The sequence below is a fragment of the Lampetra planeri genome, chromosome 19 (assembly GCF_965212315.1).
Source record: "Lampetra planeri chromosome 19, kcLamPlan1.2.h2, whole genome shotgun sequence".
Taxonomy (NCBI): domain Eukaryota; kingdom Metazoa; phylum Chordata; class Hyperoartia; order Petromyzontiformes; family Petromyzontidae; genus Lampetra; species Lampetra planeri.
In genome coordinates this window covers 10,215,966-10,241,552 of record NC_136125.1, presented here as the reverse complement: position 1 = coordinate 10,241,552, position 25,587 = coordinate 10,215,966, and the positions used below count along the sequence as shown (strand labels likewise).

The 25,587-nt window shown below is 43.7% G+C and overlaps 2 protein-coding genes across 5 annotated transcripts; one reads left to right on the top strand and one right to left on the bottom strand.

The window, feature by feature from the left end:
- Positions 1-7,843: 7,843 nt before the first annotated feature.
- Positions 7,844-20,465, bottom strand: LOC144724091 (4-hydroxybenzoate polyprenyltransferase, mitochondrial-like). Of its 2 annotated transcripts, none has more exons than XM_078602961.1 (8): positions 20,367-20,465; positions 18,341-18,687; positions 15,774-15,940; positions 15,357-15,478; positions 14,389-14,474; positions 13,563-13,696; positions 11,971-12,159; positions 7,844-9,747 (listed from the first exon to the last, which is right to left on the bottom strand). In XM_078602961.1, exons 2-8 carry the CDS (start codon positions 18,630-18,632, stop codon positions 9,562-9,564), a joined length of 1,176 nt encoding a protein of 391 aa, XP_078459087.1. In that variant the 5' UTR covers positions 18,633-18,687; positions 20,367-20,465; the 3' UTR covers positions 7,844-9,561. The 2 variants fall into 2 exon arrangements, with proteins under 2 accessions (XP_078459087.1, XP_078459088.1); XM_078602962.1 differs by lacking the exon at positions 20,367-20,465 and adding an exon at positions 19,069-19,288.
- LOC144724092 (trafficking protein particle complex subunit 2B-like) lies at positions 20,391-25,312 on the top strand. 3 transcript variants are annotated; one of them, XM_078602965.1, is made up of 5 exons: positions 20,391-20,789; positions 22,120-22,229; positions 23,326-23,471; positions 24,047-24,131; positions 24,682-25,312. In XM_078602965.1, the coding sequence occupies exons 2-5, from the start codon at positions 22,137-22,139 to the stop codon at positions 24,778-24,780; spliced, it is 423 nt and encodes a 140-aa protein (XP_078459091.1). In that variant the 5' UTR covers positions 20,391-20,789; positions 22,120-22,136; the 3' UTR covers positions 24,781-25,312. The 3 variants fall into 3 exon arrangements, with proteins under 3 accessions (XP_078459091.1, XP_078459089.1, XP_078459090.1); XM_078602963.1 differs by having other exon boundaries at positions 20,392-20,590; XM_078602964.1 differs by having other exon boundaries at positions 20,597-20,745.
- Positions 25,313-25,587: the final 275 nt, after the last annotated feature.

The window sequence follows — 25,587 nt, the reverse complement described above, 5'->3', positions numbered from 1 at the left end:
GGTCTGAATTGGTCTGTAATAAAGTAGGGCACTGATCAGGGGTTCACGGCTGTGCTACCACAACCCACGTGGGCACAGAGGGAGTCTCTCATCCAGCAGTGGATTGACGGCATCATGGGTGTGTGCCTGTGCCGTGTTTGTGCAAGAAGATCAGTGGATGGAATTATGAACGAGCGGTCAATATCGAATGTTTGCCCTTGGCGCATAGATGTGTATGCAGCAGCAGCAGCAGTGGACAGAGAATGGCACGGCACACGCTTGCACTTTGTGAGTACAAAGCACAGTGAAACCTACCGCAGCTGTTTGCAGTTTACACAGCTGACCCGGGGTCTCTCGAATTTTTTTTTAACAAACGTAAATAATGGATTGAAGCATTTTCATCCCCTCCCTCCTACCGATCAGTTCTGGCGCCCACCGTCGATGTGTGAGCCCCCCCCCACCCCCCGTCAGAAAACATCAATTCATCAGCCTCACCCTCCCCCGTGTGTGTGTGTGCAGGTGAATAACTCTATCGTGGGGGGCTGGGGGGGGCGAAGAAAGAACAACACAGAGCTCCAGGTTTCCAAAATACACACAATTGGCTTCAACAGGGGATCTCTCTTGCCACCCCTGTGCTGTGTATATTATAAAGTCGACCATCGATAATTATCATCCGTTTGCAGTCCCGCGCCGATCCGGCGAAACCGCTCCAAAGGCTGTTTCACCAGTCCGGCTAATCGGCACCACGTGCTTGACTAATCAGGAGTGGCTACGCTTGATTTCCGTGTTAAATGTTATTTCCACTACATTATACACTACATTCAACTTAATGAAAATACTGCACCGTATATGCATCACCCCATGCAGAGTCTTCGAGTTTTACGGTACAGTAAATACAGCCCCTTTTTAAAGTAGGATATTTATTTTCGTCTATTTGTATGTTTATTTATGCCAATCTCAGATTGTAAACAAATTTAAAACACTGAGAGGATATTTATCTTTGTATATTTATGACAAACTCACAGTAAAATTTAAAACACAAAAAACAGCACCTAAAACAATGTCAAAAAAGAATGTGCAAAAATAAGAGATTTTAAATAATGGTGATTTAGTGATTCTACGGCGTTTTTGAAAATCCGGCTCCCCCCCCCCCCTCGATGCCGCCCGATAATCGATGATTTACCATCTATCAGGTGATCCATTTTTTACCTCACTGATTTCTAGCGATGATGATGTCCTCGTGAGGAATAAGCAAATGTGGAGGACATCGTTTGACGCTTTTTGCAGAGGCCCGTATGGTTCAAACCCATCGGCCACCCTGGTTAATGGTGCGGTGGATTAAACTCGAACACGTTGCAGCTGTCTGATTCGCTAACGAGTAGGCCGTGTGTCCACGTCAGTACAACCATAATACACGGGGGCGGGGGGGGTTGGGGGGTTAGATTGTTGTAAATAAAAAAATGGGGCAAAGTATGGAGAGCAAATCCACGATTTCCACGATTTGCTCTCAAACACACCGGTGTGCTGTACTAGTAACGAATTGGCATTTTCTGTTTACGTAACAAACCTTACTCATTGGCTGTGTCGGGTGGTGGCGGCTTTAACGACACATTTATATTTACGCGATCCAACCCCCCCAAAAAATACCTGGATTTGTGGATATCGGTCGCGAAAACCCCACGTGTTAAAACCGTCATGGTTCCAAATGTACCAACATTTGAGAAATCACGAATTCTTAATCGAGTAAACGCCACGCAGCCACATCCTCGCCTCCTGGCACACAAAAAAAACTCGTCTTTGATACATAGCGACCTCATGACAAGCCTTTGTGCTGTATGATCGTTGTGAACACCAAATGTCCCAGAGACTTCCTCGAATCGCGTTACGTTTTGAATCTCGGGAGATGGCAGAGTGAATTTCTGCACTTCGCGACAAAGTTGTTGTTGGGTTAGATCGCGTAAATGTGTTGACGGATTATTGTCTAAACACAGCGGTGGTGCTGAAGTAGCACTAAATTGGCACGTTCTGTTCGTACGACAACGACATCGCTAATTGGTAGTCGGATGGAGGGGTGAGGTTGGTGGGTGGGTGCCCGAGGGCGAGTTCGTGCGGCACCAGCGTGTGAACGACGAGAGAGATTTGTGTTTCAACTCAGTGGCTGCGAATTCATCACGCCACGTCTCTCTTAACGAACCTCTTTGTTTTCGCCTCAACAGCTGATTGAAGCGTGCGAAAGGGTGAGCTGTTATGGGTTGGTGAGAGGTGGACGTCGCGGTGGCTAGGAGATGTTAACTACCTCGCCTGGTATGCAGGAGGTCGTGGGTTCGATCCCGACCCTGACGCCTGCTGCTGTGTATTTGGAGTTTGCGTCTCTCTCTCATCATCACGGTGGCTAGGGGATGTTAACTACCTCGCCTGGTATGCAGGAGGTCGTGGGTTCGATCCCGACCCTGACGATGCCTGCTGCTGTATATTTGGAGTTTGCGTCTCTCTCTCATCATTATCACGGTGGCTAGGAGATGTTAACTACCTCGCCTGGTATGAAGGAGGTCGTGGGTTCGATCTCGACCCTGACGCCTGCTGCTGTATATTTGGAGTTTGCGTGTCTCTCTCTCATCATCATCACGGTGGCTAGGAGATGTTAACTACCTCGCCTGGTGTGCAGGAGGTCGTGGGTTCGATCCCGACCCTGACGCCTGCTGTTGTATATTTGGAGTCTGCGTCTCTCTGTCATCACGGTGGCTAGGAGATGTTAACTACCTCGCCTGGTATGCAGGAGGTCGTGGGTTCGATCACGACCCTGACGCCTGCTGCTGTATATTTGGAGTTTGCGTCTCTCTCTCATCATCATCACGGTGGCTAGGAGATGTTAACTACCTCGCCTGGTATGCAGGAGGTCGTGGGTTCGATCCCGACCCTGACGATGCCTGCTGCTGTGTATTTGGAGTTTGCGTGAATCTTTCTCCGGATCCTCCGGATTTCCCCTCCACATTTACAATCGTGCGTTTAGAGTATTTGAACTATCATTTCTGCCCAGGTCGCATCAACAAGAGCTATGTAGCTCAGTGGGCCTTACCTAGTAAAATAAAATAAAAGTTTAGTATGTATAGAGGCAATTAAACAATGTTAAATTTCGCGCTAATTCCTATTATTTGAATGCAGTATCCAGGGATTACCGTAATTTCTTACTCGATATTTCTAATCCGGCAAGGGTGTGTGGTTTATGGGCCACAAGGGGCTACCACGAGTGTGTAAGGTACCACCCGTCCATAATTATCCTATTGTATCATCGTACCCTATGTTCCTATAAACCTAAGAACAGGTTCATTGACAACGGAGACGACGTGGAGGACTTGGCGTGCTAAAATCACTCTCTGCACGGCGTCCTGGACTGTTCCCCGCCGAACGCGAAGCACGCAGCGTGTCCGTCTATAAATAGGTCGCACCCTGTACGCGATAATTCAATGCCAAGAGTTGCGACGGCGGCGTGACGGCTAAGTATAGCTCATGCGGCCTCGCTTCTGTCGAGAAACAGAAGCGATGGTGTGGGGTCGCGTGGCCCCACGTGTTGTGTAATTAGGTCGAAGTAGTGCTGGCTCGAGGCCCCTGTTTGTGTGGGCACACTTTACAATGTTAGGGCTCTGTGACTATTGGTTAGATCTTCTTGGTTCTTTCGGTAAAGTCACGTAGAAAGGAAATAATAAAATAATAAAAATAAAACATAATAAAATAATATAATATGAGAATATAAAATAATAATATAATATCATAAAATAATATATATGGTTATTTCTTTTATTTTTTCCATTCTACGTGACTTTACCGAAAGAACCAAGAAGATGAATCCCTGCAGTCACGAAAGCTTTAAATCGAAATGTATTGGTTAGATGTTGTGTTGGTTTGCATGCCTTGTGGCGTGGGAAACAAGCAAACGTTTGTCAGCAGTAAAGGAGGTACCCATGCCCCCTCTGGTTATTTTTAAATTCCGTTTATGCAAATGATTGATGGAAGCAGATATTACAGAGCTACATCCAAAATCAAGGCCGAAGCCATGGAGTCAAAATTGGGGGGGGGACCAAATCTTCTAAATTTGAAAGTTATTTCCTGCCATTTCCTGCCTAAAATATTTTTTAAAAATCACTAACGGATAGGATGGACTTTTTATTTATTTTTTACAATAATGTCTAATACGTTGCTCTGTTTTTTATTTTTTACCTTTTCTTGTTTCATTGTATATAATGGCACAGATTAGGGATTAATAAAGTACAACCATAACCACAATCATATAAACAGAAATCTATTTTATGGCAATATATTAGGGGGGGGACATTTTGAGCATATTTGAATATCGGGGGGGGCATGTGTCCCCCCCAAAATATATTATAATTACGGCTTTGTCCGAAATACATTGAGGTGACCACTAGTCCACACGGCAGGGGGAATCACTCTCCCACACGCTCCGACACGATTGTTTTTCGTAGTCGTCAACAGTAAAACCGATCGTTTCCGTCTGTTAGAGCTGGAACGTGTCTAAAATAAGTGCAGGAATAAATGCATTGTTACGGGGGTGGGGGGGGCGGGGGGTTTATCGTACAGCAAGCCATTGATGACCGAGCTGAGACTATTCGATCACACGACACTTAACTTGGTTTAATACGAAGCAAGCTGCCGGGATTTGAACGAGACATATCTGCGGTGCAAAGTCATTGCTCTGACATCTTAACCACTCTGCCCAACCTCACATCTACATATTTAATTACGCTGCAATTGAGTTTATATAGCTTTACATAGCATCTAATACAAGTTTAACAAAATACAAGTGGAATAACTGAAACAGTTCATTTCGGTAAGACTAATTCATTATCAAGGTATGCTTCAGTCTTGCAAGACTATGTTTGGCCAACAGTTGAGTTCAAAGATAAATGGAAGTGCCAGGAGGAATCCGAAGCATATCATCATATCCCTACCAGGTGGGACACCGAATTGTTCTGTTACGTATTGAAGTATCTCGTTGCCCTTCAGGTAGATGTCTCGCACATGAGGACTACCTTTACAGCAGTGGTTCTTACTGGTAGGAACCTCCTGGTTACACCAGCCCACAGGGGATTATTGTGTCCGTCCGTCCGTCGTGCAGGGAGGGGCTGGGTGGGGAGGGTGGGGCTGGATGGGGAGGGGAGGGTGGGGAGGTAGGGGCTGGGTGGGGAGGGGAAGGTGGGGAGGAGCTGGGTGGAGAGGGTGGGGAGGGGCTGGGTGGGGAGGGTAGGACTGGGTGGGGAGGGGCTGGTCACCCCGTGGTCCCCTTATAAAACTCAACATTTAACCTACTCACGCCGGCTTGTGCCCGCCCTCACAGTCGGGCATATTTGCGGAATACACCACGCCGCCGTTGACCCTGGCCATTGACCGAGCAACCCAACGTTCCTACCAGCTCCCTCCGCAGGAATGTGTTAACCTTGACTGCAGCCTTGCACGTCTTTGCTTCTCTGTCATTAACACAACTGTCTATGAATGAACACAGGTTCGATGAAACAAAGTAGTTGTACTTGCGTGCCCGTGCTCAATGTTTTCGATTATTTACCTTCGAAACAAATATGGCTTAACTCACAACCCCAGAGAGTGCATGCACCCCAGGTAAAGAACCACTGCTTCACACGATCCACAACCCCACCTCCAAGATGTGTGTGTGTGTGCAAGATATAAACGACATCTCAACATTTCGATTTAAAGCTTTCGTGACTGCAGGGATTAATATTCTTGGTTCTTTCGGTAAAGTCGCGTAGAAGGGAAATAATAAAATAATAAAAATAAAACATAATAAAATAATTCTCACGACGTTTCGCTTGCAACACAAGCAATCATCATCTGACGTGTTGCAATCGAAACGTCGTGAGAATTTTATTGTTTAATTTTTATTATTTTATTATTACCCTTCTACGTGACTTTACCGAAAGAACCAAGAATATGATCTCAACATGTCCTGCCCACCTTCTTGACCACGCTGACCCACGTGTTGAAGTATGGTCAAACCCCCATAACCGCCTACATGGCGTGCCAGCAGAGAATTGACACATTATTGTCAATGACAAATATTAAACATTATTATATTCAGATGTGCAAATAACGTTTGCAAGATAAGCATACGTGATTCTATGCATTATATAGCAGGCACATTGGGATCTACAGAGGGTATGATTAGTACAAATGTGAATTGTTAGACGTGGGTGGGCAGCTCGCAATCGCACCCGATTACCGTTTGGGACATCCTTTGTAGTTTAACACGTAGACTTTCGCGACCAGTATTATTCATAATAAAGCTTTTTTTGGGGTTAGATCGCGTTATTTATAAATGCGTCGCAACCCTCCACCACCCGACACGGCCAATCAGTAAAACAAAAAAATGTGTCGCGTTGACAACAGACAAATAGTTGACTACTTTAGCCCACCTGTGTGTTGAAGAGTGGATCCACAACATTTACAATTTGAGTAGTACGACGTTTTGCTGGAAATTACATCCAGCATCTTCGGGCGACTTGCCAGACTGATGAAGCCATCCACGTGTTTCCGGTCTTAAATAGTGCAGGACGACGTCATCGTCGTTGAACCCCTTCAGGATTCGAGATCAAAGGCGGAGTTGGGGGTGTATGCAATTATGCAATCGATCAGTAATCAGCCACTTAGCATGTGACTCACCTGTAAGGAATTACAATGTGTTGTGTATTGCTTGCTAATATGCTTCCAGGCTGCGCTGAGTCTATAGCTTTCACAGCTATTACAATTATTTTAATTATTCTCAATTTCAATTGATTCTCGAACTAATCTTGGCCAGTAATCATTAGTTCTGCAGAACACTTCAACGTGATCAAAATCAATTTAATGTCCTTGTTGGCAAGCATGCTCTGCCACTGCTGACAGCTGTGTTTGGGATAATTTAATGTTCCGTTGGTGTTCTTTTAGTCTTACGTTAATGTTACGTCCCGTATGTCCAATATAACACCGCATAAGCAATTACTCCGATATACACCTTCTGTTGAAAACTTCGGTAATTCATCTTTAGTACAAGACACTCGTTTTTGAATTTTGAGTACCGTACCAAATCTCACTTTAATGTTTTGGTTTTGCAAAACACGGGCTAATTTGTCAGTAACTCCCGAGATATATGGTATTTTAATTGTTTTGATAACCTGACCACTTTTAGTAGTATTGTTGTTCGATCTTGATTTGGCATTCAATGTTCTGTTAAATTGAGCATTATTGTAGCCATTCAGTCTTAGTCTTCAACACACCGGTGGGCTAAAGTAGTGAACTATTTGCCTTTTGATTTAAAGCTTTCGTGACTGCAGGGATTCATCTTCTTTGTTCTTTCGGTAAAGTCACGTAGAAGGGAAATAATAAAAATAAAACATAATTAAATAATTCTCACGTTTCGGCCACAACGCAAGCAGCCGTCCTCAGGTGTTTTATTATTATTATTTTATTATTTCCCTTCTACGTGACTTTACCGAAAGAACCAAGAAGATATTTGCCTTTTGTCAACGTGACACATTTTTTACTGATTGGCCGTTGTCGGGTGGTGGAGCGTTGCGACATATTTACAAATAACGCGATCTAACCCAAAAACCTTCATAATAAACAGCATTTGTAATTTTACCACGTTCGTCCGTGTGATCAACAACGAATGAATCGACTGCTTTATTTAGAAGCAGGCGATACCCCGATGAGCGATTGTTTTTACGCAAGATATCACTCTTTTATCATTTTATTTAAAGTAACCCCGTGTGAATTAACTCACTGCCGGCCGTAGGTTTAACGAGGACTCTGAATCCCATTGATGGTTTGCGTGACAATGACCGCACTTAAAAAAAACGAAGAGGTAATGAAAATGTTTTATTTTCCAAGTAAACGATTGTAAGCATTGCGCCTGGGCCCACCGCTAACAGGCGCGGTTTATAAATTGTTTTAAACTATTTTAAACAAACTGTACAAATACGTCAGTGAAAGAACATTTGGACTTGTTAAAGAGTACACACTCACGTGAAGGACAGCCTTTGGAGTTCACTCCGTAAATTAACGCAAAGGCGTAAGGACAATTCTCACGCACGACGTCGGGGCTTTAAGTGCACGTCTGAGCACCAGAGACGACTCTTCGACGGAAACAGCGTCCAATCACTTTGTGTCCGTCACCTTTTGCCAATTATTGACGAGAATTAAAAGATCATGGCACGATGAACGTATACAATAGCCACCCGCGCCGTGCCCAAACGATGTAAATCGCTATCCTTGCTATAATCTCTACAGTGCAATGTTTCATGGTGTATGTCGATGACTGTATGAAGGTGTGAGGGCTACGGTAATTTCACAGTCTCCGAGATAAGTAGTCTGTATGGTGCACCGTGAGGATCATCACTGATCGTAGGGACAACCAGGATTTTGTTTCCTCTGCACTTTCCGATGATCACGGTCGGCGAGGTACTGTGCGAAAGAGGTTCAACGTAAATTTCGATTTAAAGCTTTCGTGACTGCAGGGATTCATCTTCTTGGTTCTTTCGGTAAAGTCACGTAGAAGGGAAATAATAAAATAATAAAAATAAAACATAATAAAATAATTCTCACGACGTTTCGGCCGCAACGCAAGCAGCCGTCCTCAGGTGGAGAACAGGTCCGTCGAGAAGACAGAGTCTCTGTCTTCTCGACACGTCGTGAGAATTATTTAATTATGTTGTATTGTTATTATTTTATTATTTCCATTCTACGTGACTTTACCGAAAGAACCAAGAAGAAGGTTCAACGTACGTACACATAACGGCATTGAGGATTGGGCCGAGTGGATCAGGGGTTAATGTTGGTGTCAGAGCACTGAGGTTGCACTGCAGAAACGTTAAGATATAGAAAGCACCCCGGATTGATCGCTCGCAACTTCTCAACGAGCAGACATTGTGGTCTCAATCTAATCACCAATGACAACACACACACACAAAAATCAGTTTTTCACTGAAATTAGCTCAGCCTGAATGAGAGCTAGCGTTAATACATATACTGATGTGTAATGAACAACATGATTAAACGCCGTCTAGTGTTGGATAAGAGACACATGAAGTGAATTTAAAATTAGTTTTGTGGCATCATCTTCCAATGCCATTCCTAGACACAAAGAGGATCAACACTGATCCGTGACATGTCGTGACAAGTTCAACACGTGTTCTTCTGTGTTCTAGATGTTATTTCTCTTCATGGCATGACTTTAATATTTGATATCAAAGTTTACATGGTGACTGGGCTCGATAAAATTAGCACCACTTTGTTGGAAAGTCAACAGTGGTTGTCCTTGGGATTGTCTCGATTCAACATCACTGTAGAAATGTGTTGTTTCCACCAGTGGTTCCGTGCTGCAGACAGGCGATCAGTTCTCCGAGCACTAACTTGGCAATACTGTAACAAAAATATACATTAAAAAAATGTTGTGTTTAGTTTGCTGTCCTTCTTCCGCACCTCTGATTAGCGCGGTTGGCTACATACGGCGCGAAAGAAGTTCAACGTATACACATGCAAACAACTGCCGTGGACTCTTAAGCCCATCGCTTTTGTTTATTCAGCTTGATTGTGGGTTTCAGCCGACACGACGCCTTCATGTCCTCGTCCATCTTGAGGCCCTTGCTTCCCCTTAGCCAGGGTGCCGGCCACAATCCCGGCGAAGAGAAGAAGGCCGAGTGTGCGGTTGGAGCAGAATTTCTTCCAGCAGTCATCGCTGTTGTCCACATCCAGTGTGCGGATCTGCAGTGCAAGGCTAGAGTTAAAGGGGCTGCGATCAAGCCGAGCGATCAACATCGCCGGCCGGCAGCTGTGACGATTTAAAGTTGTGAGCCATGGAACGGGGGCGGTCAAAAAAGTTCAGGACTGATTATTGAGGTCGCTAAAAAATTAACCTCTCGTCCTCTGGCTTGAGATGGCTGCCACCTATGGGTCAGATGATTGCCTGCCACCATTTAGCAATTGGTAATTAAATATAAAAAAATTTTTCCTAAAAAGTGTAAAGTTATGGAAAAAATTTTCACGAAAATAAATTGTCACGCACAACGGGAAGTGGGTTAAAAAACGACCGAAAGATTTGCACGGTCGTAAGCGCGCAAGCAAGCAAGCAAGTGAACTTAATATAAAGGATTTAAAAATGACTTGATGTCAGCTGCTCGGGGGGAGGGGAGGACAGTTTTACAAACGAGACGTATAAAACATTATGATGGACGTCTGGAAAACCACGCCGGAGGTTGCCTTGAACCTCTGCGAGCAACATGATAGTGTACATTTGCACATAATTGAATATATTTACATATCAGCATGAGAAGCCACGCTCAACCTATGAGAGTACCCCCCAATCTGCCACCATCTCCCACGGTCTTGCAATGTAATCATCAACATCACGGACTATTATTAATGGCAGTTGATTCCTCGATATGTTAAGCATACAAGTTGGCATCTTTTCTCTTTTAATTACCTAAAACCCAAACATGTATTCAATAAGAAGTCATGTTCATTATAAACAAAACTTTAACATTTTTAAAACCTGAGTCATGCCTATTTTATGGTATAGATTATTTTATATTTTAAGACTGACAATCAACATATTCTGTATTCACCGGCGGAGCCAGTGGGGGGGGGGGTAGAGTGGCAGGTGCCCACCCCAATGATCCGATCGAAATCCCTAATTTCGATCGGATCATTGGGGTTTGTTAGTAATAAATTGGCATTTTGCGACCCCCACTGCCACTGTGTAGCATATTATTATGTGCCAGGGACTCTTGGCAATAAGTAACGCAAAGCGGTTATAAGCGACTCACAGAATTGTGCGCAGTTGCGTATACAGGACACGACTTCCCTGAAGGCATCGACACCTTCAGCGAGCGCGATGCCAATAACACGCGGTCCGAATTCGACCCTCGATCGATGGCTGCGCCATCGCTGCACATGCGTCGAATAAAAAGCAAGGGACAAGTCCTTACTTACGAACAACTCCTCTATCATTTTTCATTGCTGGAGGGGTTGCCCTCCGCTACCTGAAAAACCTGGCTCTGCCATGGTCTGTATTTGACTGCATTATCCAAATTCAGATACATGTTCAGGAAATGCTCTGTTTCAGCTTATGCGAACAAATGTAACCCGGGTTGATTAACGGTAACATTATGCCTTGTTAGGCTCGCACAGATGCCCTTTTTTTTTACTTGCTGTCGTTTATTCTGTTACGAGTCTTTAGCTCAATAAAGTAACACGTGTTTTTAATTTAAGTGCCTTAAAACGAACAATCATGTTACTATGTTTGATATGAATGGACGCTTGTGCACTGTGGGATGAGGAGCTTCGGCAGCACGGCCGTGTGGACAGCGCGCTCTCGTGGAATCGTGGCCAAGTGCTAACTTTGGATTCCTGACACGTGCCATTCCTAACAAGCTAGTCGAGCGGAAAATTCTCATGCATTGCAAATGCACAGACAAATCGATGCTACTTAAAGTCGATAATGATGTGCTTGCAAACATAAGCTCATTTTGTAATTGTAGAAGATCATTCATTGAGATGAACCCAACAGGCTTAATCTAACAACTAAATTACCACGCGAAGAATGACTCGTAGATAGCTGCATTCCTATATATACATAAACACAACGTACGCATGGGCACGCACAGTCCACATGTACAAATATTCGTAAACAAAAAAAAAACTAGTTGAGCACAGTTAAGAAATGTAAAATATGCAGTCGCATAAATATATACAACATGTATTTAACACTAGCAAGGAAAAGCATTTCAAGTTTACCTACAGTATCAGTATGTTAACCACTGCGCGGCCTGACGGTTAACATCAGTGGCATGTGGTACCTAACCCGGCCCTGTGCACTCGATCAACCGTGGGATGAAAATGAGTATGACAGTGCATTGGTATATTTGTAGTGGTAAAAACAGCACGCAGTTTAACATACAGAGCCTTGACGTGTAAGGGTGTGCGTACCTGATTAGACACGTGGAGGCACACGAGTGCTACGGAGGCATAGTAAGGCAAGGTCTGCTCACTGGCGACCCCAGCTGCCACCAAACCGCTCGCCATAGCCAGAGCAAACCCTGCCAGCCAAGGCTTGGTGCTCTCACCGAAGAGGAGGGCAGTGGATTTGATGCCCACCACCGCATCGTCCACCTTGTCCTATGACGGTGGGGAGGGGGGAGGGAGGAGGGGAGGCATCGGAAAACACTCAGGGCCACGTGTGATATTTTGACTTTGTTCCACGAATTCTCATTTGGTGTATCTCGTTTTGCACCGTACACAACCCAGCCACGCCAAACCGCTGCAGAACCTTACTGTTAAGACTCCACATGCAACGTCCAAGTCAAAGACGACACATGTGTACGATGCAGGGGCACTGTATCTAAGGTGTTAACCAGAACACATTTTCACATCATATTACACCTGTTTTGGCCTCGCTGCACTGGCTTACAGTTTCACATAGGAAAACAGTTCAAAATCTATTGTTAACTTACAAAGCAGTGAACCATCTCGCCCCAGCCTACATCATTGACATGCTTCATCCATATGACCCCTCAAGGTTCCTAAGATCCGGAGATGCAGGCCTTCTCTCTATTCCCAGGTCGAGGTTTCGGTCTATGGGTGACCGAGATTTTTACCGTGGAGGCCCCACAGCTATGGAACGCTCTTCCACAAGATATCAGGATCTCTGAGTTTGTGGATATTTTTAAAATCCGCCTTAAAACCCATGTATACGTTTCCGCGTATTCAATGTTTTGTTCATTTGGAAAATGAACAAAATTTTTTTTATTATTTTTATGCTGCTGTTGTGTCCTGTGCTTTGAGATCCTTGATGAAAAGCGCTATATTAATTTTATTATTATTTCCACAATGTACTGACTGAAGTTACGAGCAATTAATGCATAATTTGGACTGGCCCTATTTGGCCCTGAGCCAGATTCAAATGTTTTGTGAGGCCAGCACGTCACGATTTGGTTCCCAAAAAGCAAGTGAAAAAGCACCTGTAGCATGAGGGACCCACGCTGGCACAGCTTAGATGTGCCAGTGGAAAAGGGTACGAGTTGCAAACGTAATAATTTTAGGCCGAATAAAGCATGTGACTTCATTTAATATGGCCCGTGGCCACATGAGGCCTAGCACTTTTGAACGGCCTACAGACGATTTTTATCCATCACTGCACCTGGCAAAGTGTTTTAAAGTTTAGCACAAATAATTATGAGCCCTAATAAATTGTTTTGCAATATTATTGGATAACATTAAGGGGCATGTTAATGTGTGTCAAAAAATCACTGCCTCTATCTTATAAACTATGGGAAGCCATGCTATATATGTATGTATGTTGAACTTCTTTCGCACAGTACATAGCCAACTGTGCTAATCTGGGTACATCAATGATAGTAATACGATCACATTTGGAATTCCTGCTTCCAAGGGAATTGGTTTGGGGAGCAGCTGGATTTATAGAGCCCACTAGATATTATTGTACTCATTTCACAGAGAAGAGGCGGTGTCAGATGACTGGCGTTTGAGAGGTCATCATGGCTAGTGACCACCATGCACACCTGGTGAGCGTATATTGTGTCGTAGATCAGCGTCCACATGATTCCGGAGAAATAAAGTGGAAGGCAAACGCTCCAGTCGCAAGCGCCACGCACTGCTGCCCAGCCCAGCAGAGCACCCCAGTTAAATGCCAACCCTACAGCGGAGGGAATGGAAATGTCGGAATAAATCACACATGCGGTACATATAGGTGACATTTTTTGCTTTTGTTTCACGTTACGTGGTGTCCAGTAAATGTATTTGTTTTCTAATAAAGTAGCAGTGGCATTGTCAGACATGCGCAATATTTAATCTGGTGCATACTGCATCACGATTCATCAAGTAAATTAGAACTGTAGTTGAAAGCCAACGTTAATGTTCTTGATACGGTGCGATTTCACTACCCTCTTGAATCAATTCTCTTTCACAAAGTAAACGAGCATGGTCAATAAAGTCAAGTATTATGTGTACATGTACAGCCCTTTTGTCAATGCGCTGGTGGGGAATGGCCTCCACACACTGCAAATTGCACGGGTTATTTTGACCGTGATTAACCACATACACTTTCCTACACTGCCCCCTGCTGATAATGTATCCCCAGCCTACATAACAGGGTTTTTTTTGCATGGCAGTCCCACATCCAAACAAAATCCAGGCTCAACCCTACCTTGCTTCTGAGATTTAACAGGGTCGGGCACATTATGGCTGGTTTTATCATCGTAAAAGTGTTATCACTGCACATTTAAACAATCATCTAACTTAAATTGTTGCTTACAAAAGTCAGGGAAATCGTACAGTGGGGGGTAAAGTCAAGGTGATATTATTTTTCATACAAAAGACATACATTACCTAGAACGAATTGTGGCCAGTAGGTTATTCGCTTCATCAGGGGGTAGCTGACAACCACAAGTAGAGAAGACGCACCCAGCACTATGCTGCACGAATGACAGGCACAGCAAGATTTCTCAACGAGCCATTTATACGTCTGTGCTTATAATTGCATTTCAGAAAATGACACCTGAAAATGTAAATCACCGTTGTGCAAAGCCACTGAGGTTCATTGCAAATCTCTCGCCAGATGACAGCTGGAGTAATACTTTTACACAAGAGGTGAGCCATATCTGACCCGCAACTTAATTTCATACGAAAAACAATGTTTAAAAAATTGTACATTGCAAGCATTTTATCTCCACTAATTAGCTACTAGGAGGGAATATATTCCACCTGTGAACTCTGTTTTGAATTGCATCAGTCACTACTCTCACTGCATAGGCACATCACAGTGATAGAAGTGACTGTGGTGTGTTTTTAACGTGTGGTCTGCCAAAGGTATTTGAAATTATTTTTTGGCCCTCAGAAAAGGAAAGGTTCCCCAATGCAACTTTATACACATCCCTTGCATCTTCTTGGTTCTTTCGGTAAAGTCACGTCGAAGGAAAATAATAAAATAATAAAAAATAAAACATAATAAAATAATTCTCACGACAGAGTCTGCCTTCTCGACAGACCTGTTCTCCACCTGAAGGACGGCTGCTTGCGTTGTGGCCGAAACGTCGTGAGAATTATTTTATTATGTTTAATTTTTATTATTTTATTATTTTCCTTCTAAGTGACTTTACCGAAAGAACCAAGAAGATGAATCCCTGCAGTCACGAAAGCTTTAAATCGAAACATCCCTTGCAGGTTATCCTTTACCACGGTTGCTGAGCACAGGCCCAAAGCTCCAAAACCTACATCGCTATTTTGCAGGCAGGAGGAATGGTGGTGCAGCATTATTTTGTCAGCAACGGTTGAGGCTCTGGAGCCATGGACCCAACCTGTAGTTGTTGAGGCAGAGGAGGATGCCCAGGCTGAGACTGAGCTGCGCACCCAGCACCACCAGGGCTCCGAAGCGGCTCACCTCCCCAGAGGCGATGGGACGCGTGGCCGTACGAGCCACCTGCGCAGAGCGAGTTGGTGAGTGACCATCTCGAGATGAATATTAGACCGATGTCCAAGTGCTCCACACTCACAAATAGGGCCTATGAACGTTGTAGTGTTACACTGCAGATTTATTCGCTCATAAACGTGCAAATGTTTACTCTGCAATGCAATTCTTACGATTATTCTTTGCCTAAGAGAAACAGGAATGGCTTGGAAAAACTTTCAACCAGCAGATTGGAGATAATGGCTGTTGACGATGCTGAATGATTAAAACTAAAAAAGTGAAAGCCAGCCATCGAGATGTAGCTCACCTTTCGGTCGAAGTCGCGGTCCCACATGTCGTTGATGGTGCATCCGGCGCCACGCATCAACACCGCGCCCAGGCCAAACAGTGCGAGCATTTCGAGGTCGGGCAGGCAGCCTGGAGCACTCGCCAGCGCGATGCTCCACGTGCACGGCAGGTAGAGCAGCCAGGTGCCTTGGAAAGCAAACTGTTAGCACCTTGTTATGAAGCTATTTTTTTCGTACATGTCTGGTATGGGCAGGTCAACAAGTTACAACAGCAACCAATACAAAAAAAACCCGATAGGAGTGAAAAATTGAGGAAATGGTAAGGAAGTTACTAAATATAACTAATTAATTATGTAAGTCCGATTGATCAAGATTGGGCAAGGCAGAAAAAACCCAGTCCCAGATCACACCAAAATAACACAAACAGTAGTCCTGCAATAAAATATCTACTTTTCCACTGGCACATCCAGCACGAGACCCTTAGAGTTGGTTATCCACTGGCCACTTGCCGAGTTGAACCAGACCCAAGCAGTGAAACTTTGGCCTCACAAGCCATTTGAATTTTGACATTGGTGAGCCAAGCAGGGCCAGGGGCAGGGTTAATAGTTTGTGTAATACGTTGAGTTGTGTCAGTACACTTCTAACAAGTGATGCTGACGCCAGACCAAGTTCCTGTGCATGTATACTCATTAAGTCACTTTACACTTTCAAATGATATACGAATTGTCTTTTTACCATTATGGTTGACCACTAAAAATGTGAATTACAAGCTCTAAAATGGAATACAGTACATTCTTAAATGACAATACTGCACAGTAACAGGGTTTTAACATGCACGCATTTGCGACCAATATTATCCATAAGAGGTTTTTTTGGGTTATATCTCGCAAATATAAATGTGTCGTGAAACCCGTCACCACCCAACACAGCTAATTAGTGAGGTTTGTCACGTAAACAAAACATGTCAGTTATTAGTTCACACCGGTGTGTTGGAGATTAAAATCGTAAATGTTGTAACGAATTGGCATGTTCTGTGCACGTGACAAACCTTACCCATTGGCTGTGTCGTGTGGTGGCGGGTTTCACGACACATTTATATTTACCCGATCTAACTCAACAAACAAACCAAAAAACCCTATACTCTCTGGTTCTTTCGGTAAAGTCACGTAGATATTATTTTTCTATCTACGTGAATTTACCGAAAGATACTCTTTGGTTTTTTCGGTGCCACCTGAAGATGAAAGCTTGCATTGCCTCCGAAACGTCGTGATTTATCTACGTGACTTTACCGAAAAAAACAAAAAGTATGGACCCTTGTAGTCAACTAAAACTTCAAATCTAGAATTTACCGAAAGAACAAGAGAGTATGAATTCCTGCAGTCACGAAAGCTTCAAGTAAAAAAAAACATGTGATGGATAATTGGGTTTTGTTGTTGGTGTTTGTTGTTAATAAGCAATATTTTAAAAAAAACTTTGTTAAAAACACGCTTTAATGAAATGTACCCAACTCGTAATGGCAGAACTCCACGACTCCAGGAGGTGGCCCCGAAGCTTGCCATAACGTAAGGTGCCGTGGTGATTTGTAGCCAACGTTAGTTGAGCGTGGACAATTAGACCCAAGCCGAAACATAACATATCAAAAAGATTATTTAACAAGTAAACCCGTAAAAACAAAGTTTTTCACTATAAATCCTTTATATGCGTGGCGGCTAGAGTCTTCTCGTCCTCTGGCTTGAGATGGCTGCCACCTATGGGTCAGATGATTGTCTGCCAGTATTAAGCAATTGGTAATTAAATATTTAATTTGTTTTCCCGAAACAGTGTAAAATTTTGGGAATTTTTTTTCACGAACATTAATTGTCTCGCGCAACGAGTCCGTGTGGAAAATGTCAGCTCGATTGGATCACGGGAAGTGGGTTAAAAAACGACCGAAAGATTTGCACGGTCATAAGCAAGCAAGCAAGCACGCAAGCAAGCAAGCACGCAAGCAAGCAAGCACGCAAGCAAGCGAACTTAATATAAAGGATTTAAAAATACTTATTTTTATTGATAGAATATAGTATTGTCATCAGTATGACATAAGTATACCAAGTTTTCACATTGGGAAGTGGGTTAAAATTAAGTTACAAGATTTGAGGATACAACAACAGAGTGAGTTCATAGAAATCGTGTAAAAAGATAGTTTAAAAGTTTTTTTTTTTTAGAATATGGTATTGTCATCAGTAAGACATAAGCATACCAAGTTCGCAGTCGATAGCACATTGGAAAGTGGGTTAAAATTGAGTTACAAGATTTGAGGATATGACAACAGAGTGAGTTCATAGAAAGTGTGTAAAAATATAGTTTAAAAGTTTTTTTTATATTTTTTTTATGATAGAATATGGTATTGTCATCAGTATGACATAAGTATACTAAGTTTGCAAGTCGATACCACATTGGGAAGTGGGTTAAAATTGAGTTACAAGATTTGAGGATACAACAACAACCAGTGAGTTAAATAAAAGCGTGTAAAATAAAAAGAGAGATGTTTCCACCGCTAATTTCGAGGTCACACTCTCACACAAGTACACCCCGGGGGTGGGCCCACCTATGGGCTTGTCCAGCCGCATGAGACGGAGATAGGGCCGCGTGAACTCGGGGGCCGAGGCCACCAGCGACGCCGCGCTGAGACATCTCGTGGGCCCTGCGGCCATCGGCGGCCACCTCGCCCACGGCCCCACGCGGTGGTGATGATGGTGATGTTGGTGGTGGTGTTGGTGATGTTGGTGGTGGTGTTGGTGATGTTGGTGGTGATGTTGATCGAACGTGGAGGGAAACGTGGCCCTTGAAAGGGCCCTTGAGAGGGCCCTTGAACGTCTGATGGCGCACAGCAGCAGCATGTCGCTTGCTTGAGCCTTAGGCGTGGTGGAGTTCTTGACGCGTCGTGAGTGATCTCTGGAACATGATAATAAATAATTATTTTGCTTCTCGGCTTGCTAGTTATATTTTTTAAACGGGGGGGGGGGGGGGTAGGGGCTGCTTTATCCTCGTCTCGTCATGTTAAAGATGCGTTCGTCGAGTGCGTGTTGCAAATCGTTGGTTCGTCGTCGACCTGCACGGACCAGCGTGGTGAAGTATGGTCAAATGACCCCCCCACCACTACCACGTCGTGTCGAGAAACTCACGACACTCGCTCGCAGATGATGAACGTGACGCACATTGATCGCGGCCTCGCTACAAACTCGTGTTGTGTGTGCTGTGTGTATGTTGCTAAACAAATGAATAAAAACGATACTTCTTGCTGTAATAATTATCGATCGCGACAAATGCGATCACCTGTCGTGAACAACGCTTCGATAACGAGGCTCGGTCCGTGTGTTGCTCACAGTCCCTCGGTAGCGATGGTTCTCGAAAGCTTTTATAACTTAGATCCGTGAAATAGACCTAAATATTCGTGGTTTTTGTGTTGTTTTGAGATTGTGCGGATTGACTACAGCCGATGGGCACCACGACATTGGGCCCTGTCGTGTCGTTGTTGGTGTCAGACCTGGAGGGAAAAACCTCTCTTTTAATAAATAATTTGTATAATTAATCGTGTGAAATCGTACGTAGGGTGTGTGTGTATATATAATCTAACAAATAAACACATTGTTGTTTGTGGAATGAGACCTTAATCGTGAATGAGTACAGCTTTGTGTGAAGGAATTGTATTTTATTGAGATCAAATTCGTGCAAAAATATCGTACACGTCTCGTTTCCTTACATGCAGAAGAAATTCGCATGCTTATTTAAACGTGTACGTCAATGTGAATACAAACTAAAAAAATAACTTTACGTCTGGAGATTTAAAAAAACCTCTGCTCTGGCAAGGTTATTCGAGAATCCGCATTCATTCCAAGTACAATGATTCCTATTGGCCACGGCTCACGCAGGGCTTTAAAACATAAACATTCGTCTCTGAGACACCGAGAGCACGCACGATGCGTTTTGTAGCAAAGCTTAGCTACTTAATGTATCCTAAAGACACCAAATTGACTGCTAAATACAGTAAATATATTGACCCCCCCCCCCGAATATCGCAATTAATCTTCTTGGTTCTTTCGGTAAAGTCACGTAGAAGGGAAATAATAAAAATGTTACAATACAATAAAGAATTTTATTTTATTATGTTTTATTATTTTATTATTTCCCTTCTACGTGACTTTACCGAAAGAACCAAGAAGATGAAACCCTGCAATCACGAAAGCTTAAAATCGAAAATTTATCGCAATTAACTTCACGGGCAAATACAAACACATTCCTGCGGAGGGAGCTGGTAGGAACGTCGGGTTGCTCGGCCAATGGCCAGGGTCAACGGCGGCGTGGTGTATTCCGCAAATATGGCCGACTGTGAGGGCGGTCACAAGCCGGCGTGAGTAGGTTAAACGTTGAGTTTTATAAGGGCACCACGGGGTGACCAGCCCCTCCCCACCCAGCCCCACCCCTACCCAGCCCCTCCCCACCCTCCCTCCCCACCCAGCCCCTCCCAGCTCCACCCTCCCCTCCCCACCCAGCACCTCCCCACCCAGCCCCTCCCTGCACGACGGACGGACACAATAATCCCATGTGGGCTGGTGTAACCAGGAGGTTCCTACCAGTAACATAGCGACGTGAAGCATCGCCAGGCGCGGGACAACACGCACGGCACTGCTGTTTGTACAAATCATAGACGCGGAATCGATTCTTCGCCCGGGTTAATTTCGCTTTGTGGAATCGCGAGAATCGAATCGTTTCAATTCGTCTCAGTTTGCTCAGGCCGCTCTCCACCTCGTCAAAGTCATCTCCCACCCCCCTTCCTCTTTTGTGTCAGATTCCCCTGGTAAGTATATCGGCTCGCTAAACGTGTTAACGTTATCACTGATGTTGCTGCGTGCGTGTGTGCGGCGTGTAACTAGAAGGAAGACGAAGCCGCGGCCTCAATCGGACCCCGTCTCTTGCCTAGTTTTCCTACCGGGGGAGGCACGCCTTACCCGGGTACTCCGCAGACTCCGTCCATCACCGTTCCCGGGTGGTGCTCGGTAACACATACGTGTTTACTCATTCTAGATTTGAAGTTTTCGTGACTGCAAGGATCCATACTCTTTGTTTTTTTCGGTAAAGTCACGTAGGTTAAAAAAGAAAACAAATAAATTAAATCACGACGTTTCGGAGGCAACACAAGCTTCCGTCTTCATACGTGAATGTGAACACTTAACTTGATATACCACTCGTTGATGTTTGACTGCGCGTTGATTTAACAATTCCTAGCATGTGACTGCTTGTTGAGTTTAGTGTTTGTGTAAAGTTACGGTGCCGTTAATCGCCGCCTGTGATGGGGTTGTTACGTGGCAGGGTCGCGGGCGACACTTTGGGGAGGCCCATCATCCAGCAGTAGATGGCCCGTGGCTGACGTTAATGCGAGATGCCGCGAGTGGATTGATTCACGAGTATGTTGTATGGAGACATCTGCTATGTATCGATATCGTTGAGAGACCGGTCTGAGTAGTCTTAGTGGTCATTGTGTGTCAGTATTATTGTTCGGTGGCTCCCTCCGAGACTGGTCTGGGTCGTGTTATCTCCGAGCCGTGTGGGCCAATGGCTTAATGTTTAAAGGGCCATTACCACACGATACCATTTTACCTTCAAAAGTAACAGAAGTTACTGAGGTGCGCGGTCATGTGGGGCCCGCCAAAGGATTTTGAAAGCCCTTTTTGGTCCTGGGAAAGAAAGAGGTTCCCCGCCTCACTTGTATGAAGACCCCAGAGACGAATCTGTCGGTTTATTGTCGAGAGAACACCACATCAGAGACGAGCTTATCGGTCAAATATTGTCCATTGGTCCCATCCGTGAACAGTCTGTTGTCGAGATGCCCGGTCTCTTGTTCTATTATTGTCTAGAGACCCCAGCAGGGACTGATCAGTTTGCTGGTTATTGTCTAGAGACCCCATCAGAAAGCTTTCTTTCAGTTTGTTATGTTGTAGAGACCCCATGCGAGACTGGCTTGTCAGTATGTTATTCTCTGGAGACCCATCAGAGACTTGTCTGTCAGTCTGTTATTGACTAGAGACCTCATCAGAAAGTGCTGTCAGCATATTATTGTTTTAGAAACGTCTTCAGAGACCAGTCTGTCAGGATGTTGCCATAAAATTCGCAGTATTAACATTTTCATAGATTCGAGAGAAAAAGTTTACAGTTTAAGTGCTTTTAATAGCTCTCCGATTCCATTTAAGATATATATAGCAAAGAAGAGCTGTTTGAACAAGTTTGTAAGTGCCATTGCTTCTCAAAACTAATTTGTGGGACATTATGTGTGAATTGGTTTTCTTTGCTGAAATGCTCATGAGGTTTCCCCCCCCCTCTGTTAAGCAGCATCCAGCTCGTTCGCAATGTCTGGGAACTTTTATTTCGCGATTGTGGGCCACCAGGATAACCCTGTCTTTGAGATGGAGTTCAGCCCTCAGAACAAGAATGAAGCAAAGGTGATTATGCATTTACATTGCGTACAATCGCTGCACACTATACATCATATCTGGATATTGGCGGTTCAAGTTCAAGTTCATTTATTTGGTGTAGCCCTGTGAGCCATTCGGCTCTTGAATCGGGTGCAACCGCAACAAACAGAAAACAAAAACATGAACAAGAAAACACACCTGTAATCTGGCAGTGTGGAAGCGACCATTGGCAGATCACACACATGTTATGAAACCCCCATGGGTACCACACCCTGGCTTGTCAAGAGAAGGCGATACAGCCAATGTGGATTCCACCTGTTCCATCTGTATGTGTTGCCCCCTCACACGCGCGTGAGCTTTCTCTGGGTCATCAGGTTTCCTCATACCTGTAAACATTAATTAATTGTCCAATAATTCCTTCATATATGGAGTACTTTTGATTTTCAGGAGTAATTTGGAGCCAGCTGTCTTCAAGAGTGAGTAACTACTGTGCATGTTCCATAATACAGGCTTTTTGGGTTAGATCGCATGAATATATGATTGTGTCATTAAACCTGCCACCACCCGACACAGCCAACTAGTAAGGGTTATCACCTAAACAGAACGTGGCCAATTCGTCACTAGTACAGCACACCGGTGTGTTGGGAGAGCCAAGCCACAACATTTGCAATCGGAGTACGACGTTTTAGCAGTAATTACAACTAGCTTCATCAGGCGACAGTCATATTTGTGGAGAAGTTTACCTGTTTCGTTCCTTATATAGAGGCCTAGATGTGATGACAACACCTGTGCACTCTTCTGTGCGTGTTACAAGTTGAATTCATTAAAATCTCTGAATTACTACTATTTATTTTGTATACATGCAGTTCTTCTTGAGGTTCCAGAACAAAGGGGCATTTGAGGCCAAGATGTCATTGCAGACCAAAATCGATATTTGAAAACAAGGTGTTGACAATACACATAAAAAGCTTAAATGCACTTGAGACTACTATCTTTTTTGGCCTCTTTAACTGGTACTGATAATATTAACTGCCATTGATAATTATAGTAATCTGATGTGCATTTCACACCAACCAATTCAAATGGCAGTGCTGATTTCAATTCAAAATGTTCCATTTTGCAGGAGGATTACCGACATCTGAACCAGTTCATTGCACATGCAGCCCTGGACCTCGTGGATGAGCAGATGTGGACGACTACCAACATGTACCTTAAGACTGTGGACAAGTTCAACGAGTGGTTTGTGTCAGCCTTTGTCACTGCCAGCCATATCCTTTCGGGGAAGAAAAAAAAACTGTCCACGTGTCGGTTTTGCCCCCCCCCCTTCACCCCTGCTCGTGATTGGATGAATTGTTCACGATTGCAGCAGCTGATTTGACACAATAATCGTATGTCTTTGTCACTGGAGTGCATGTAGCGCCTGTAGTGGATGCAGGGTTTGTACAAACCAATTGCATGCAGAATATAGGAATACAAAATAATGTAATCTATCTGTTACACCACACATGTGGTCAATTATAATGACAATTGCAGCAGCTTTGCGAGCTGAAATACAATTGCAATGTAAATTACATAATTGATGCCCGAAAATAAATGGGAATTCCATTTATAGATGTAAACAATTATTGTATATTACAGTATTGTGAATTTTTCTTCCTTTTGGTTTTTAAAATGGAATGTAACTCGTGTACAGTGTATTGCAGAACTGTGTATTGTTTTTTTCAAGCGTCATTCAGAGTGCCATTGCTGGAAAATATCAAATGTCTTGTACCTGATTATTGTTATAGGAAATGCCTTGTAGAGCCTTTTTTTGTCACAAACGCTTCCTTAACCCCCTCTATACAAATGAGGTTCCTCATGCTGCATGACGCCAGGCATGAAGACGGGATAAAAAACTTCTTCAACGATGTCTATGAGTTGTACATTAAGGTAAAACATTATTTTCTTTATCAAACACCTTCCACTTATTGAAGCTTTGATGTTGGCGTTCTAACTTGCCCACGACTCTTGAAACTAAAGTACAGTGCATCGTGCCATATCTTTCTGATCAATAACACGCACACCCAGTGTAATATTTGTGCAATCGTGTAGCTTTCACTCTTTACAAATGTTCACAAATCTGACCTTTTTACTTCCAGTCATGTTCAATCACTCTCGTTTCTTAAATCACGTTGTGCTTTATTCTGGTTCGGTAACCTATGTGTGGACAATAGCATAAATGTCATTTTCTATAAATGTTCACATATCTGCCCAGTCCCAAGCAAGTCGGATATGCAGCGTTTTACTGTGAAGTAATTGACCAGAAAATGAATCTTTTTTTTTTGAGTACCACATGCACAACATTTACTTTCCACCAGAGGGCATAGGCCTATATCTGCAACGAGTTGTGTAATTGCATTGCAGTTTTCTTTTTCTGACCTTTTCCTCTCCCTCCTACCCCACCACCCCCCAACAACCTTTCTCCGCCATTTCCCCACAGTTTGCAATGAACCCATTTTACGAGCCCAACACTCCGATCCGTTCCACGGCCTTTGAGCGGAAAGTCCAGTTCCTGGGTCGCAAGCATCTCACAAGCTGAGGAGGCGACGGCGATGACGCGAGGACGAGGTGTACATTATATATATAAATGTTTAAGCGAGCGATTGCAATGCCATTTCAAGGACTTCCTTCACGACTCATCTGAAACTTGAGGCAACACCTCGCCACGTGCATTCATTCCACCGCATTGTCAGTAATTGGACAATGTTATGATCTTTGTTTTGCCGAGTATTTTTGACGATCGCTTGTACATTTTCTGCAAAGGTACCACCGATGCGAGGGGCTAACAGTCTTGGTTTAAGCCAGGGCGCTACGTGTAATATGAGATTCATCCAATTCATCTTTTACATATCGAATAATACTGTATACCGCTACACAATGCGCTTTTTCAATGAAGTGTTTGTCAAAAATGTGTGAAATTACTTACCATTCTAAGCAACCTTGTCATGTCTTACACAAAAACAATATCCACGTGAAATAAGTTTGAATATAGTCGAATTGCATGTTATTACCAAATTGCTGCACACATTGTATTTCACTTGTGCAATTGTTATTAAAAGATTAAAAACATGTTTCCTTGTCCAAAAGCAGAATGCTGCAACTTTGTTTTTTTGTCTAAGCCACAAGAGTGCACCGGTGTTTGGTTATGAGTACTTGCCGCACATTCAGTGCTCAACACGTGTGCTTCTTAGTACAGTTTGATACATATAGAGACTTAATAGATTTGAATTCTTAGCTACCAAAATGTGAGTCCTCTTTGCTATTGTCAACTAGAAACCGTGCCTTATCGCACCTTCCGATTAGCACGGTTGGCTGCGTACGGTGCGAAAGAAGTTCAACAAGTACA

Coding starts and splice junctions, on each gene's coding strand:
- LOC144724091 (XM_078602961.1), bottom strand. CDS start 18,632: ATGCTGCTGCTGTGCGCCATCAGACGTTCAAGGGCCCTCTCAAGGGCC. Junction 15,941..18,340: donor GCGGCTGGACAAGCCCATAG/GTGGGCCCACCC, acceptor TTGCTTTCCAAG/GCACCTGGCTGCTCTACCTG. Junction 9,748..11,970: donor GCCTCCACGTGTCTAATCAG/GTACGCACACCC, acceptor CTTGCACTGCAG/ATCCGCACACTGGATGTGGA.
- LOC144724092 (XM_078602965.1), top strand. CDS start 22,137: ATGTCTGGGAACTTTTATTTCGCGATTGTGGGCCACCAGGATAACCCT. Junction 23,472..24,046: donor GCCTTTGTCACTGCCAGCCA/TATCCTTTCGGG, acceptor CCCCTCTATACA/AATGAGGTTCCTCATGCTGC. Junction 24,132..24,681: donor TCTATGAGTTGTACATTAAG/GTAAAACATTAT, acceptor ATTTCCCCACAG/TTTGCAATGAACCCATTTTA.